Raw genomic sequence first — 17,954 nt, 5'->3', positions numbered from 1 at the left:
TTTCATTAGAAGCACACTAGAGACGATGGCTAATTGTGAGTATTTGCCCTAATGAAACTGGTACCCACATATTCCCATGTAGCACAGGCAGCCTGGAGTTGTCAAGTCTTCTAATATTTTAAAATAAATTTGAAGTATTTGTATACAAACATCTTTAAAAAATATTGGCTGATTAAAAAAGAAAAGATGTATAAAGATGAAAAGAAACTGTTTATGGGGGGAGCCTGGCCTGGGAGAGTTTGTTTCTAATGTAATTAAATCTTGCTTTCTTCCTTGGGTAGACTTAGAGTAAGTAAGTGCGTTGTCTCAGCGTTTCATTCATCCATCCATCTGTCCATCCATCATCTACTGCAGTATTTACTGTGTAACAACCATGAGTGACACTTGCTCTAGACACTGGAGAGCAACGTTGTAAGCTCCACAAACATCATGTCCCTTGCACACTGATCACTTCTGCTCACCATCTCTCTCTAGCTTGAGCATCCCCCATGTGCCCAAACCCACCTCCTTGAGACTCCATTTCAGAGGACCCCCACCATCCTGGAGCTCCCTCGTGCAGGTGACCCCAGTGTCTAAGATGCTTTCTCAGCCCTGCTGCCCCACATTGGGTATCATCTGCCTTGCCTCTTTTTCCACTTGGAGAACATTTCCCTCGTTGAGAGCTCTGACCTGGTAGGTCCTTCCATTGCCGGAGCTCTGCCACTATTGATGATCTGTGTATGTTCATTTCTTATTCCCACTACTCTGTTAACCCTTTAAGAGTAGACACCATATCTCTTGTTGTCTCTCTGGGCTCTGCCTCCTGTGATTAGCACCTAGCAAATTTTGTTGAATAAACTGAAATGATAAACTGTTGAGTTCTGTGGCTCGTTTTCTCTCTGTTGGATTTGTCCCTGCTTTGGTGGCTGGAGAACATTAACTTTTTCAGGTGAGGGTAACAAATCCCTCTGGGCCATAGGATATATGTAGTTCTAATCTGGATGCAAGTATTTGCTCTTTTTTGTACCCAGTGTGTTTTAGCCCTCAGCAGAGTGTTGACATCAACAGTTGTGGCCACTTTGCCCCTGAATCTCAGTGAGTCTTCCAGTGTCCCCTTCCCCTTCTCAGCACAGACAGTGTGTAATCTTTGTAAGTGTGGATTCTGTAGTTACACTGAGCTATTGGCAGTGGCATTGGGCAGATCAGAGATAACACCAGGGCACTGTGACAGGCGCTGGTGATCTCAGACCTGGAGGACATTGATGTATTAGTCTCCACTCTGTATTGGCTGCAAATCCATCCTGGGCTGTCATGTATGCAGGCAGACTTCAAGATATTTTGATGGATGTCTCTGTTAAGACATAGATGCAGAGCATCGATCACAGCCCCTCTTCTATTAAATTATGAAACTTAATCAGTTAACACCCTTTCTTCTGTACACTCATATTGGCTTCCAGAACCAGAGACTCTGCTCTCTGCTCACAGATAGGTTATGTCTGAAAATTTTGTTAGCATTTTGTCTCAAACTTATGTACCTCTATCTTTTTACACATTCTAGATCTTGCTATTTTATAAATAACGTTATGAGATGTGTGTGTAAATATGTTTTTGGAAGTCCAAGATTGATGCCAGGAATCAGTCATCCTTAGTTCACTCTTCTACTTTATCGATTGAGACCCTGTCTCAGTCAAACCTAGATACCATGACCTGCACTGCTCCAGTCCTAGAACCCTGATTATGAGCAGTGAGGGAATAAAGAAAGGACAAATACACAGATGTGGGTATAGGAAAGCTGGGATCAGATGGATGGAAGGCATCTACCACCCCTGGCTACCCAGAACCTCAGTGTGCTTATTAGGTACAGCACACTGTCTCTGTAGGGGAAGTCTCTGTAGGTGAACATCACTTGGGTAAGGCTTTGCCGTTCCCATGGGGCTGAGGCATTGGAGTCCTTGGCATGGCCATGCCCATGTCAACAATACACATCCACTCAGGGACTCCTCTCTGCTCCCTATATACTCAGAACTCACCAGAGTGGCTAGTCTTGCTAGCCTGTTTGCTCTGGGGAATCCCATCTCCACTTGCTTACAGTTCCAGAGGGTACAGTCTACAGTGGTGGGGAAAGCATGGTAGCAAAATGTCTGGAACAGTAAGTAAAGGGAGGCTATAAACCCTCAAATCCTTCCAGTCCAGTACTTCCTCTAGCAAGGCTACACCTCCTAACCACAACCTCCTCAAACAGTGCCACCAACAGGGGACACAAAGCTATGGGAGTGATATTTCTCAAACCAACACAACCAGTAACTGTATTGTTTAGATTCATGTGCCCAAATAAAGTTTGGGATATTTAGAGTTTTAAAGGTCCAAGCTGTGCATAAATCAAGCCAGCTGTTTAGAACCCACATATGTCATCTCTAGAGTGACTTGTACATTTTTGATTGGTTGTTTAGACAAAGAGGGTGGTTTTGTAAGAGGGGCAGGTCAAGAGCACTAGGGTAAAGACCTGGGATTGCTGTTTTGGTGTGATGGACTGGAGGGCAGCCGGCTGTGGGCCATCAAACTCCTTATTGTGTGCATACTGCCCTGCATAAGAGTACTTTTTTTGTTTGGGTTTTTGAGAAGGGGCTTACCTCTGTAGCCTGCACTGGTCTCAAATTCACACCAGTCCTCTTTCCATAACTGTTCTAGTGCTGGGATTACCAGTTTGTGCCACCAAGTCCAGCAAGAGGTTTTGTTTGGGAATTTTTTTTTCTTCTATAATTCTACATCAGCAGTTCTCAACCAGTGGGTTGCGACCCATTTGGTCAAATGACCCTTCCACAGGGGTCACCTAAGACCATGGGAAAACACAGATATTTACGTTACAATTCACAACAGTAGCAAAATTACAGTTATGAAGTAGCAAGGAAAGTCACCACAACATGAGGAACTGTATTAGGAAGGTTGAGAACCACTGCTCTACAGACTTAGTTGGGAACATTGTATCCTGTTATTAAAGGGGACCTTTAGATGTATCTGCTCTGTGTTTGGGTGCCATGAAGGAGTTTTTTTATGATGAGCACCTGATTCCCTTCTGTCTGTGATTCTCTTTTAGTTGGCTTGTCATAGTGTTAACAGTCAGATCCTCAGATCAGTGGGAGCTTGTGTTAAAACCAAACCCTGGCATCCAGATGGCTCAGTGGATAAAGGCTTGCTGCCAGGCCTGATGACCTGGGTTTGATCCTGGAGGCCCACATGGTGGAAAGAGAGAACTTTCATCTTTCTTTGGGAAAGAAAGACTCCAGTAGGTTGTCTTCTCACCTCCACATGTGCACAGTGGCATACATGTGTGAACACATGCACCTACCCTCTCCATTACCCTCCCCCAGACATGCACATACAAAATAAATAAACATTAAGAAAAACCCTGCATACACCGAAACCTCACGTGAGTTTGCCCTTTGTGTTGTCTTAGCTGCAGCTTAGAGTAACCAGCATTGCTAATGCCCTGTGTGGGGTGGCAATGAGACTCAGCTTCCAGATGTAGAACCTGGAAACGTGGTTCCTGATGGGACCGTGGCTGAGAGAACACGTTCATGCCTTGTTTGTCCTGGCTGAGATACAGTTGCAGCCCCCTGGTTTCTGTTTATCTCCAGCGGCCAAGGCTCTGACACCAGCACTTAGGACCCTCCCCTGGGCTAGAAGTAAATGCAAGAATAATAGGAAGGGAGGGCATTGGTGAGTCATGGAGTGATGCCCGTCTATTTGCCTCCTTGAGAGGTCCAAGTTCTCTGAATAGCAATGTGCTGTCTCTGCATTGATTTCTATAGATGAGCCAATTCTGAGATAGGAAAAAGCTGGACCGTCCACAAGCATAAAGTGTTGAGAGTCCCTGGAAGCTATTATCCAATAGCTTGTCTTCTTAAGTGATGGATGGATCTCTTGTGCTCATATTGTGATTACGGCTCATACAGACTGCTCTATTTTTAATTTTTACAGGCTAAACATATTTCTGACTGGCATGGACCCTTTCTACTTTCATGCGGTGAATGTCATTCTACACTGCCTGGTGACCCTCGTGCTGATGTATACCTGTGATAAAACAGTCTTCAAGAATCGTGGACTGGCTTTTGTAACAGCCCTGCTGTTTGCAGTGCACCCGGTCCACACCGAGGCGGTAAGTATAACAGATGCTATGAAATAATGACCACTAGCAGCCAAACGTCTGTCTGCATATATCAGCTAAAACAGTCATTTCTCCTCTTTCAAATCTCATGACTTGAAAGGCCCGTGTCATGTTTAGCTTGACCTCTGTGCCCTTCTGCTTGCCAATGCTGCTTTTAGAATGTTCATATCGGCTCTGCCCAGCATTCAGTTGCTGCTTTTCACAGGGGCTGTGATTATTATAAGAGGTAAAGGACACTTCCAATTTTTTATTTGCAAAAAATTTAAATCTTGTGTGCTTTTAGATAGCAGAGGGCATTGTGAAACCTCTACCACAGTGTCACCATCCCTGCTCTGCTTCATGCCTGTGTTTATGTTACGAAACTACAGGTGCTGGAGGAAGAAAGCTAGACTGATGACATTCTCCCAAGTTGCAAGGATGGACTTAGTAATTGCTTTCTGAGTTACTCAATAAGAAGTTTACTAATTTTGTGTGAGGAAGACTTTGTTCAGAAGGTATTGCTTCTGGATCTGTGGCTCTTTTAAGAGGGTTTGGTTCATCATGCACCAGACGAGATGGTGTCATGAAGCCACTGTGTCAAGTCTTAGTAGCAGTGGCTGATTTCTTTTATATGTGTTGCTATGGTAGGTAAAAGCTTTCTAACGGGGCACAGGCACCAAGGTTTTCAGAGAATGAAGCCTTCCAGTAGGTGATAGGCACTATGGCTTCCAAAGAATGGCTTGTGGAGCCTCTGCTGGCACCTGGATACTTTCTCGAAGATCTACCCAAGAACACACTTTTGGTAAAGATGCCACATTGGGTCTCTTCTGGAGTTGTTCTCATCTGTCCTTCTCTCATTTGGATGAGGAATGCTCATGCATTGTGATCTGACCGTGTCCCAGCAGTGCACACCTCTGGGACCCCTGCAAAGGACAGTTTGATGTGTGGGTGTCGCGATGCCTCTGTAGAGAAGGGCTTCCCGGGTATGCCTATATCCGTGAAGAATACAACCTGGTGTTAGAGGTACTGGGTAGTAAGTACTCTGTGTTAAAGTTCTGAGTCAGAAGTGAAATAGTGTCCATAGGGATTCATGGAATGTTTATTTGAACTGGCATGAGAAGTCTGATTCAATTAATTGATATTACTGTGAGGACTGGTCTTGCCAATTTGGCATATGATGGCTATGTTTTCATGAGCAAAATTCTAAATCTCTGAGCTTGAGGTTTGACAAATGAGTGTGTGTGTGTGTGTGTGTGTGTGTGTGTGTGTGTGTGTGTGTGTTAGACTGGGCAAAGTTCCCATAAGTGGAAGAGTTTGACGTGTAAGTAACAGTCCTCCAGGGTGTCTTGGTAAAGCTGTTTACTTCTGTGAAATGGTTACAGTGAGAGGAGAGTCTGATGGCAGATTGCATAAAGACTGATGTGCTTACATTCATTGCTTCTGTCCAAATTCAAGTCAAACATGGCTGACTTGTTAGATTATGGATCATAAAACATTACATGAGATGGTGGATCCCTAAGTGGTAATTGCCTCGGACTTTGGAGTTCAGAGCATTAAGCCACGCCTATAGCACACATCCTTCCATTCTCATGCATGTGAACCATCTAAAAGGTGGAAATCAGACTTGGAATTGTGTTGCACACTATCTTAATCTTCTACAAAAAGGTAGACTAGCCACAGATACCAAAACCAGCCACATGTAATAACATGTACACCTTCGTGTTTAGTGCTTAACATTTTTCTACTTTCATCATGATGCTAATTATAACCAAAATACTAATACATAATTAAAATATAATATGTAGAGGTTTATGATTATCCCAGGAAATTTAAAAGATAATTAAGGACCATAGATAGATAGATAGAGCTCTGTGGTAGAGTGATTGCCCAGTGTGTGTGAAACCCTGACTTCCATATCTTGCAGCACACACGCACCAAAAGAATCCATATGCATTTTCAATAGAGAGGTGATCTGATAAATAAAATATATTTAAACATTAGTCTGCAATGCATCAGGAGGAAATACCGAAGGGGAATAGCGCTGAAGAAGTTCACAGGAAGAGAAGGCTCCCAAGGTGTCCACTGAAAGAAAGCTCTCCCTAGCAAGTGTAATGGCCCAGGCCAGTGATCTCAGCACTTGAGAAGTGGAGGCAGGGAGATCAGGAGTTCACAGTCATCCTGGGTTATGTAGTACAGAGTTCTAAGCCAACCTAGGGTACATGAAATGCTGGCTCAACAAACTAAGAAAAGAAAATAATTAAACACCCCTTTGTTTAGGTAGAAGATGAGGTAGCTGGAACTGCTCAGGCTCCCTTGGGTATAATAAAGCCTAATTTAAAAATGTCAGTATTTATGGTATATGAGAGGTTAGATTCTTTTAGTATTTAAAAGTATGATTATCAATTTTATGTATGAACCTAAGTAGATGAGAAATACCTAACTTTCCAATGCACTTTGTGGACATGATATGAAGGAAAATAACCAAAGATTTCTGTTCCTGGCAGTGTTGGTCGAAGGCCAGGATGATATTATAATTTTGACAATTTGTGGATTACAGTCCCAGAGCTGTACTGTGCTTGGGGACAGTTACTGCAGGAAAGACCAACCGATTGTGTGGTTGGAGTTTTAATTCAATGGCTGAGGAGAGAGAGTGCACATGCCAGGCAACCTTGGGCAGTATGATCACGAGCTGACAGAGGTTAGGATGGATTCTAAAAAAACAGGCAAATCCTATTAGCAGAATGACCTTTAGAAAGGGGTTTCCAGGGGCTTTTGTGCTAATAAAAAAGTCCATAGTAACACAATTAAAGAGGCATAGGTGTTGAAGAGCTGGGCCGTTATTTGGAAAAGGATACTGGGAAGGTACTTGTTTTTGCAAGATGAAGGAGCTGTGAAGAAGAGGTGAACAAGCCTGACCCAACGTACCATTTACACTACAGAGCGAAATGGAGTCCCTATTTAATTATAGATTGAAGCTCGGGTTTCTGGGGAGGAGGACAGAGAGACAGGAGAAGCAATGCACTTCATAGACAATTAGTGATAAATTATTAAACATGTACAGTAAGACACGGGGGTCTTGGGAAATCACTCATCTTTGTCAAAAAAGACTGAAAATGGGACCATATGTCACATTGTTCCAGGAAGGATGGAAAATTTAAATTTGGGGGTGGAATTTGGTTTAGAAGCATCGATATGATTGTGTGTCAGCATGCTGATGTGGCTTGCTTTATAAGTGAGGCAGTTAACAAATAGCTAACGAGTCTAGGCTTGTAGGTGCCAGGAGATTGTAGGGATGGGGAGCAGAGTTCCTACCCCGGTTTATACACAAGCTCACAGAAAGCCCGAGACTAGACACACAAATCTGTGTAAGAGAAACAGGGGAGAAAAGTTAGTTCACGTTTAAGCACATGGGACACATTGGTTAATCTCATCTTTCAGCTGACATTTGAATGAATGCATATGGTGACAGTGGGGTAGTGTCCTGCAGGGCAGGGAGTGAAGGGGACCAGACTACCTCATTTAAGCCCTGGAGATTCTCGGGCAGATCTTGGGATATTTTTGAGCAGGTTTCCCAATGTTGTATTTCTTTGAAAATTTATGCCTTTCTGAATTCTGAATCATGAAAAATATTGGGGAAATTATTGTGATTCTCCTATGAAAATTTAAATTTGGGCATCATAGATATTGGTTTGCAGAAGTGAAAGCAAGATCAGGAACAAAGAGTTTGAAGATTAAAGCCAGCATTTCTAGAATCTGAACAGGAGGGCTCAGGAGAAAATTGGCTCTGATCTAATCAGTTGGTCTGGCTCTTAGCTGTTGTCACATGTTTCGTCCACGTTCCTGGCCTTGTCTGATGCTAATGGAGCTCATTCTTGCAGATAAAATAAATATTTGTAACTCTATACAGAGTCTACTTGATATAAACCCTGTCAATAGCATTCCTAAAATAACACATTATAACCTGAAGGCAAATGAAGTTCTAATGGGCATTTTCCACCTATGGTTTTGTTATCCTGCTGACAGGTCCACATGCCCATTACAGCTCAGACACCCCTAACCTAAAAATCTCAAATTCCAAATTCTCCAAAGCCTGACACTTTTTGAATGCTGACATGTTACAAGCAGGAAATTTCTCACCTGACCTCACATGACAGGTCGCAGCTGAAACATGGCAATGCTAAAAATATTGTATAAGTTCACCCTCAGACTGTGTGTATAAAGTATAAAGAAATATAGGTGAATTTTTTTGTGTTTAGTCTTAGATCTCATCCCCAAGACACCTCATTGCTTGTGCATGAAGATATTCTAAAATAAAAAATAAATAAATAAAAATTAAAAAATACAAACTCTGAGACATTTTTGGTGTCAAGTGTTTGGGGTATGAGAGACTCATCTGTTTTAGATTCTATTCAGTCGTATTCACTAGCACTTTCCAGTGTGTTAACGGGGTTTTAACAAAACAGCCCAAAGTGATGAAGGCCTGAAGCTTGTGGCTGAGAAATGTGCATGTATTTCTACTCACCACGAGGGGCCCGGCTGCTCCCTTACGTCCGGACATGGCAGGTTCATCCCCATTACCATAGCTAGCCTCACCTCCTCACCCTTAACCTCTGCTGCGTGTGGTTCTCAGCGTTCGCTCCATTGACTGCCCATGCGCCGTCACTTCTGCCTCCCCTTCCAGAACGGCCGCCTCAGGGTCTCCTACCCTCCAAGAGGAATGAGTGTGAGTGCCTTTTCCAGCCGCAGGTCCTGTTCCCCGGTCTTAAACTCCCCAAATCCTCCTTGACTCTTCTTTAACTCTCGGATTGCAGAGCTGCCCTTCTGTGATGCTTCCCAGATCCTGTAGCCAGAACCTTTTTCTTTTCTGGCAACAATTGCTCGTTGTGATAGATATGGCCCTGTGTCTGAACGTAAAACAGAAATAAAAAGGAAAAAGCTCAACAGGGGTACGAGAGTAGGCATTTAATATGTACATTGTGGTTTAGCCTCTTGAGGAGCCTGTTAGCATCAGCACTAACACTGTCACACCCTCTCTGAACTGATTCTACATTATGATGATATTGTTGAGGTGAGGTCTTACTATGTAGCTCAGGCCGGTCTTGAACTCGTGACCTTCCTGTCTCAGCCTTCCAGTGCAGGGATGACAGGCAGGAGTCAGCATACCCAGTTAGTATATTCTTTATGTCTTGGTGTATTCAACTGGTATAGTCTTCTGCTCTTTCCAGATTGGCTCAGAGTGAGGAGCAGGGCTTCAAGATACTTTGCAAGTTCGGGTCCTGCTTGTGTAGTGTGTGTCTTCTGTACTCCACCTTGCTATACTCAGAATCCGCTTGCAAGTCTTGCTGTTGGCCACATCATCTGTCTGGGATGAGTATCCTTTTAGGCTTTGCTCCAGGACTTCATGGCAGGCTGGGTGGGCTGTCTTCTTAACCTTCTTGAGTGTATGCTGAGTTAAATGTTCCAAGACAGCAGTCGCCACTGAGCCCATCTGAGCCTCAATGGGACGTGCACAGTCCTTGCTCAGCCTGAATCTGAACTCTTATACCTTTGTGCACACTGCCTACCTCCTCAGAGTCACACACCTTCTCCAATAAGGCTCTCAAGCTCCTTATAGATCAGCCAGTTAATGAAGACCGTGTGTGGTCCAGGCAGCCATGCCAGGGTCACAGCTTTCGCTCTGTGCCCTTGCGGTTCTTGGTCTGTGTCCAGGTTTCTCATGGTATAGGAAGGATTTGAAATTTTCCCAGCATGTGACCTGCTCTGATTTTAGATTTTTAACTTATAGACATACTAAGCTACCCAATAAAGCTAAATAAAGATATCGTGTAGGATAGTTTCTATAAACCACACAGGAAGTGCTATGTTGGACATAAGAGTTTCACAAAACTTTCTCCAAAATCTTCACATGTCACCTCATTGGCAACAGCAGTCAGGTGTTAGCATATGAGATAACAAACTGGGGTCTCAGTTGGGTTTCAGAAGTCAGGTGATCTTCCACACCCACACCATGGCCTCTCATGTGACTGTAGAGTGTGCTCATAACATAGTATGTTAGTGGTTCAGATTCCCTGAACATTATTTTCTCTTCACATTGGCTGGTTCTACAGTGCACATGGACCTGGGGTCTTCTCCGACATGGGTGACAATGTTTCCTGTGCCCGAGAGATCAGACGTACTCATCTCCCATGTAAACAGCTCCTGGCCCAGCTCTTCCTGAGACATTGTGTTGTTCAGTTTTTGTCAACTTGACTCAAGCTAGAGTCATCTGAGAAGAGGGAGCCTCTGTTAACAAAATGCCCCCATAAGTTTGGCCCGAAGGCAAGCCATTTTCTTGATAGATGATTGACGTGGAAGGGCCCCACACACTGGGTGCAGTGACATCCTTGGTCAGTGGTCCTGGGTGGTGTAAGAAACAAGTCATGGAGAGCAAGCCAGAAAGCAGCGTTTCCCGTGGCCGCTATTTCACTTCCTGCCTCCAGATTCCTCCTTGAGGTCTGCTGTAAAGGGAAACAAACCTTCCCTCCTCAGGTTTCTTTTGGTCAGGGTCCCTTGTTACAGCAATAGAAAGCGAACTAGAACAGAAATATTTTTAAAACTATGTCCCTGTTTCTCCTTTACAATTTTATATCTTGTATCTTAAAAAACAAAGAGAAACACACACACACACACACACACGCACGCACGCACACACGCACGCACGCACGCGTACACACACACACATCTTACGGACACAATAATGTTGGCTTGTACGCATGCACGCACGCACGCACGCGTACACACACACACATCTTACGGACACAATAACGTTGGCTTGTAAAGCATCCCTCATCGCCCCTGCATGCCCATCCAGCTTCTCAAGCAGCACTTCAAGTTAATGCTCAGCACTTAATGCTCACACTGCTCTGTGGTCTTGATCAAGGCTCACTGAGTTTAACTTTTGCTGGCTCTGTGTTGTCGTTCCTCTCTTCCTCCCTCTCTACAAAAATATTGTTTGTTTTCTGAAGCAGTTAGAGAAGGCTGCATAATTCATGCTCCTCCACACATCAATAATTCAGTTGTGTATTTCCTAACACGGAGAGAATTATTCATGGTTTCATCTCTTTCAGTCCTGAACACTGTCTTTCTATCATATATTATATAAATTTCAATATGATTTGGAGTTTATATTAAAATGTATATAGTAGAAAATGTTTTTAATATATTTGAGTGCAACTTATAAATGTTATATAAATATATACTATATAATTCATAACACAAATACTTCTTAGAGGCACAGCATATTAAAATGTATGCCTTGAAAATAAAAATAATATATATCATATCTAAATAAATAATACATTCTTTAAGTGTATAAAATTTAATATCATTATCAGTATATAATGCACATATATGTACACTAGACCTATAAGTTTATGATTTTCTATTATAATAAGTTATAAGTAGTAACATAATTAGGAGTCATGATAAGTAAAAATACAATGTAACACAAATGTAATGCAGCTCTTAATGCAGATTAATATGCTATAATTTAAAGTATGTATTTATGTTTAGTAATATGTTTACATCCTCCTTCTTATGGATTGTGTCTCTCCTTGAATTTGTCTGATTTTTCTCATGCATGTGATTAGTTGTATATCCTTGGCTAGAACAGGCCTGCATGGTGTTTTTATCGTGTCTTTGAAGATAATTTTCATTTTGATTTCCTGGCGGATGTGGTGTGCCACCTTAATACATCCTCTCCATAGTGTCTTCACTCTTTTATTTTTATGAAAATTAAGTTGGTGAGGAAATGTTTTGAAGTCATGTAGATACCTTGCATCTCAAATAACTTTCATGTCCCAGAGTTAGAGTTACCATCGGTTATTCTCTTGTTTATGTTCATTTTCATGGTGCTGAGGATCTAACCCTGGGCCTTGGGTTCTCTGGATAAGAGTGCTTCACTGCTGAGTTACCCTCCCAGATCGATTGGTATTTCTGGCTTCTTGCTCTCTCCAACCTTTGCTCTTCCAGGAGCCAATGGTTATTTTCCAGCTTGGCTGTTCTATCCACACACATTGACTGGCTTTTTAGCGGAGCAGAGTTCCCACTTGTTCACTCATTTATTTGCTGTTTGTGTTTATGCACTTGTGACCTTTATCACCCATGTGTCATCCGTGTGGATGTGGATTTCTCTGTCTTCAGTGGTTTATCATGTATCAGGCTCCTTGTTTGTTTTAATCAAGTTTTCTCAGGTTTGTTCAGCGGGAGTCCCTTTTCTTTGGATTTTTTTTCCTTTTGACTAACATTTTCTGAGTGCTTTTGTACTCTGACATGAGACAATGGTTCTTGTTGCTCTTGAGTTTCCCTAAGCCTCAGCTCTAGAATAAGACTCTTTTCTAGGGAGCCAGTGTTTGTCTGAGGTGGGGCAGTGGGTTATGGGGCATTGACAGACTTATGAAACCACAGACACATGCATCTGTGCGCATGCATGCACGCACACAAACATACTCTGTAGCAATCAGGAGTCCCCCTCATTGTTAAAAATATTGATTTCTCTGCTTTTGTTTTTCCTCCACTCTGTGAATACTCAGTGACCCATCATACCTCACTCTCCAGTGATGAGAACAGTGACTGACACTCAATGTTTGAGGATAGAGTTTATTGAGACTCAAACCCAGGGCATTGTACAGTCTAGCCAAGCACTCTACCCCTGAGCTATGCCCACAACCCTTAAAGTATGTTTTAATAAGTCAATAACTGAACAAACTTTTATGCTGGGAATTGATCCTCTGTGGAAGAGAACTTAGAAATAAGGTTAAGTGTGGAAACTATGTCCCTCTGCTTCTTGTTTCCTTCTGTCAGTGTACCGTGAAGCATCTGTAACATCAGAGGTGATCAGAGGGTTTGGCCATAGGCTGCCATCTGTAAAGAGCATGCTTTCTGTTGTGCTATTCATATGTCTACAATCAGATGCCCTTCCACAAGATACCGTGACAATCGTTTTCCAAGTTTTACATTTTTCATTGTGTTGTACCTTCTAGGTGGCTGGCATCGTGGGCAGAGCTGATGTGTTAGCATGTCTCCTGTTCCTGCTTGCCTTTCTTTCCTACCACAGGTGAGTGAGGATAAACAAACCCTTCTGTGGTTTTGTCACATACTACCACATATACACTAAACTCCTGCTTGACCAGAGAGAGGCTGTGGGCTGTAACATGCTCAGTGGGTGCTGGGAAGAGAAACCCTCTTTTTATCCACTGCTGACCTGTTGTCTTCCAGCCCCATTCTGAAGTATTTAATATTCTCTCTCTCTCTCTCTCTCTCTCTCTCTCTCTCTCTCTCTCTCTCTCTCTCTCTCTGTGTGTGTGTGTGTGTGTGTGTGTGTGTGTGTGTGTGTGTGTAGTGCTTACACATGCATGTACATGTTCTCATGGAGACAAGAAGCCAATGTTGGTTGTTTTCTTTGATTGTTGTCCAGTGTATCTTTTGAGGCTGGGCCTCCCATGGAACCTGTCGGGAATCTGCCTGTCTCCACTCCCCCAGAGCTGGGATTACAGACGTGGTGTCTACATTTTTTTCCCCATTTAATGCATGCTAGGGATTGAACTCAGGTCTCCTGCTTATGCAGCAGGCACTTTATGCACTGAGCCATTTCCCATCCCTCACATCAGCGTTAAAAGACTACCATCCCTGTGCCGGGAATCTAAGAGCTTGATTCTTTTGCTTGTTGATCCTGGCTGAAAATGGAACTTTAGCTGTGAACAAAAATAGATGGAGAGTCATGTTTGCAGTGCTCCATTTTACTTGCCTTTGATTTGTTTAATTTATCCTCATTTTGTCCCTGTTTTACCTTTTTCTATTATTCTTACAGCAGCCATTCACAGTTACATAACAAGGTTGACTAGAAAGTATTGATTCTTAACTATAGTTTTGTACTTTAGAATCCTTTTGTCAAAATACAGGAAACCTCTTTCTATGACATTGTGCCTTTATCCCCAAAGTGAAGGCATTTTTAATTGACTTGTGACATACCACATGCAGAGAAGAATGAGTTAGGAAGATATGAGTTGGAATAGAGAGCTCAGGGTATCTTCCTAAAGATGCCAAGTCAACTCTATCAGCCGACTTCATGGAGAGATGGATGCTGGCTGGGGATTTGTAAACTTGGCTGTTGGATCAATTTGATGACCTGTAACTTACAAAGCCCAGTGACTGACTTTTAAGAACATTGTTCTAAATCAGGGGTATTGAATTATCAACCATTTCCCTTCTTCCTTGAGTATAGTAGCTGCTTTTGCATACCTGTGGCCCAAATATCCAAGAGAACAGCCTAAAGGAAGAATTATTTATTTTGGCTCAAAGTTTTAGTCATGGTTGGTTGGCCCATGTATCCAGACAGAATCATTTGTTGTGATATTTGCTCCACCCATGACCTTGGGTTATATGGCCCGAAGGAGGCCGTGCTTCTTGCCATTGTACGTGAAAGGGAGAGGGGTCTTGGCCCCATGTATCCAGACAGAATGCAAGAGCATGTGGCAGTGAATACTTAACCTCATGGCAGACAGGATATAGAGGGAAGCAATAACAGGTCTGGTGCATGAGATAGCCTCCTCTAAGGACACACTCTCAGTGCCCGCTTCCTCCAAGCAAGCCCCACCTCCCTCAGGTCTTCCATCTTCCAGTACTCTATTCAGACTTTGATTCCATTGATGTATGAAAGCACTCATTAGGCCTGAGCCCTTGTGATATCAGTCATCTCGGTTGTCACACTGGAGAAGTGCTACTGGCATCTAGTAGATAGAGCGTCAAAATGGCCCTGGACAGACGCCCTGCAGTACATAAGACAGACCTCACGACAAAGAATCATCTGGCAGGGAAATACCATATGGCAGAGGATGCTGGTATAGTCCAGCGGAGGCCTTGGATCTGGGGTGAGATGCATGGAGCTCCAGGAGATGTTGCTAACGGGAGTGGGGCTGGACAAGTACAGTGTTCATCGCCAGGCCCGAGCTTTGACACTGTCTGCAACATCCTAATTGTTACGACATCTTAAAACTTAAGGTCAGATTTAGTGTTTTCTCTTTGCTCTGGTGTTGGACCAGAATCAATCTATTGATTTAATTTAAAATTTTCTGTTTGGTTGATGTATCTAAGAACATGATGAGCTTTTCAGTGTGCCCCTATCTGTGTGGGTGTGAGCTAGATCATCACAGGTGATTGATTGTGTGTGCCCCTATCTGTGTGGGTGTGAGCCAGATCATCACAGGTGATTGATTGTGTGTGCCCCTATCTGTGTGGGTGTGAGCCAGATCATCACAGGTGATTGATTGTGTGTGCCCTGCTTACCTTTGGGACTTTAAGTTCTGGACCAACCCCATGGAAAAATGTATATTTACCATTAATTTTGCATGTAATTTTATCTAATTCTTCCAAGATGTAATACATAGGAGGAGCTGTCACAATACAGACAGAGTATGGGCACTCCCTTCAAGGGAGAGTGAGCTGGTGACTGTGCACCTATATGAGGAAATAGCCATGTTTCCTAGGACTAGTTCCATTTATAATTTGGAAAATAACATTGAAAACATTTTGAAAATTCGTATATGAAATTATGATCAAAAATAAAGATTACAGGACTTCGGAGATGGTTCAGTAGTTAAGAGCATACCCTTCTCTGTCAGAGGACCTAAGTGGTTCCCAACACCCATACTGGGTGGCTCCCAACTGCCTGTAACTCCTGCTTCAGGGGATCTGATGGCCTCTTGTGGCCTCCATAGGCAACTGCATTCACATGTATGCAAAACCACACACAGGCACACACATATATACAAATAATTAATTTTAAAAATTACTCATTATATGTATATTGAAAGTAAATTCAGATAGAGTAGTCAAGAGAAAAGAAAAATGCTTAAAACTTATTGTTCCATCATCAAGAGAAATGCTATTTACATATATCTCTCCTGTTTTGTGCATATATGTGTGTAAAAACACTTTGATCTAATCATGGTGATGAGCACTTGACATCTGTCACTTATCCATTCCCTGATACCATGCTAATTCTTCCATTTCTGAGGAATGGTGTCCTGTTTGCTAACTGTACGTCTGTGGTTTATACCAGGGAATTTGGCTTCTTAGTTCATGCGTATTTGTTAGTAATGTGTGTTATTTGCTTGAAACATATTCACTTAAACATCTTTCTATCTACTAAATCTATCCTTATGTTAGTGTCTTAAATGTCTTTTTAGTGTTCATTCATTATAAACCATATTGCATCATAATTTGCATACTGTAATTTAGTTTTAAGTTGATATTTTTTGGACTTTTTTCCATTTCAACAAAATTTTTAAAGATTTTTTTAAAAAAAAGTGTGTGTGTGTGTGTGTGTGTGTGTGTGTGTGTGTGTGTGTGTTCCTGAGGAGGCCCAAAGAAGGCATAGGATCTCCTGGAGCTGCAGTTACAGGGGCTTCTGAGCTGCCTGATGAGGGTTCTGGGAATTAAACTCCCTTCCTTTGGCAGAGCAGCAAGAGCTCTTAGTCACCGAGCCAACTCTCCAGCCCCACCATCTTCACAGTTTTCAATGTTGATGGCAAATGCTCGTGGGGGAACCTTTGCTCTCCGCCTTGTTCTACACTAGATACATCTCTAAAGGTACTATGTCGTAGCAACCCCTGTGTTCACAAGGAAATGCCCGCCTTGCTTTGCAGGAGTCTGGATCAGGACTGTGCAGGGCAGTGCTTCCCCGCCACGGCTTCTCCCTTCTTCCTGCTGCTCAGCTTGTTTCTGGGGACCTGTGCCATGCTGGTGAAGGAGACTGGCGTCACTGTGTTTGGAGTGTGTTTGGTGTATGACCTCTTCTCCCCCTCCCACCAGCAGGACAAGTCGTAAGTGATTTCCAACCTCAGTGTCGTATTAGTGACTTTTCTTGTTATGATAAACCTGACAACTGTAACTTGAAGGAGGAAGAGTTTTTTTCTGACTCATGGTTTCTAAGACTGCCATTCTGGAATTCAAAGAAGCTGTATTAAATGCCAGTCTGCACCCCTGGTTTGTTTTGCTTGTGTCCTGCTGAGGGAATCCTGATTCACAAAGAAAATCATATTATGAATGGCAAGTATTAGCAGCTTGTTTTGAGTACCCAGGTTCTGATGGCTGTTACTCATGAGTGAGCTCCTATCTGCTTGCTCTAGTTGCGTAACCTAAGAGCCTTAAGAGGTTGGTGGGAACCAGTCTTGGGTATTCATGTGTACTCACTCACAGGTCATGTCATTTTCCAGTTTAATAGAAAGCTTATTGAGTACCCCATCTTCCTCTTAAAACTGAAAAAGTTCATTTGTTTTATGTGTGGATTGTGATGCTCAGAGTGACTGGGGAATATCCGGAGTTCAAGCATGTAGAATTTTCTTCCCTAATCAAACCCATAGTTCTTATAGTTTTACATGTAGTCATTAAGAAAACAGCAAATGGCAAATGCTGATGAAATTGTGGAGATAAGAGAATACTTATACACTGCTGGTGGGATTGCAAAGTAACGCAGCCACAGTGGAAATCAGTATGGAGGTTACATAAAAACAAACAAACAAACAAGCAAAGATAGATCTATCATATGACAATTTCTGGATATTTACCAGAAAGACTGTAAGTCAGCATACTACAGAGACATGCACATGGATCTTTAGTACAGCACTAGTTACAACAGCTAGGTATGGAATCGACATAGGTTGTCTATCAACAGAGGACTCTATAAAGTTAATTATATACAATGGAATTCTGCCATAGAGAAGAAAGAAATTATATCATTTGTAGGAAAATGGGTATATCTGGAGGTCATCATATATGGTGAATTAAGTCAGAA

General features: G+C 42.5%; 1 protein-coding gene across 1 annotated transcript in view; it reads left to right on the top strand.

Annotated features, from left to right (window-relative positions):
* The window catches only part of Tmtc1 (transmembrane O-mannosyltransferase targeting cadherins 1), a 223,706-nt gene that overhangs the window by 13,766 nt on the left and 191,986 nt on the right, over positions 1–17,954 (top strand). Inside the window, exons 2-4 of the mRNA XM_059256410.1 lie at positions 3,958–4,135; positions 13,144–13,217; positions 16,807–16,983. Of these exons, the coding sequence (XP_059112393.1) occupies positions 3,958–4,135; positions 13,144–13,217; positions 16,807–16,983 (429 nt within the window). The remainder of the gene's footprint in view (positions 1–3,957; positions 4,136–13,143; positions 13,218–16,806; positions 16,984–17,954) is intronic.

Source organism: Peromyscus eremicus, chromosome 3 (genome assembly GCF_949786415.1).
Source record: "Peromyscus eremicus chromosome 3, PerEre_H2_v1, whole genome shotgun sequence".
NCBI lineage: Eukaryota > Metazoa > Chordata > Mammalia > Rodentia > Cricetidae > Peromyscus > Peromyscus eremicus.
Note: the sequence above shows the minus strand (reverse complement) of the source record. Positions and strands in the feature narration are given on the sequence as shown.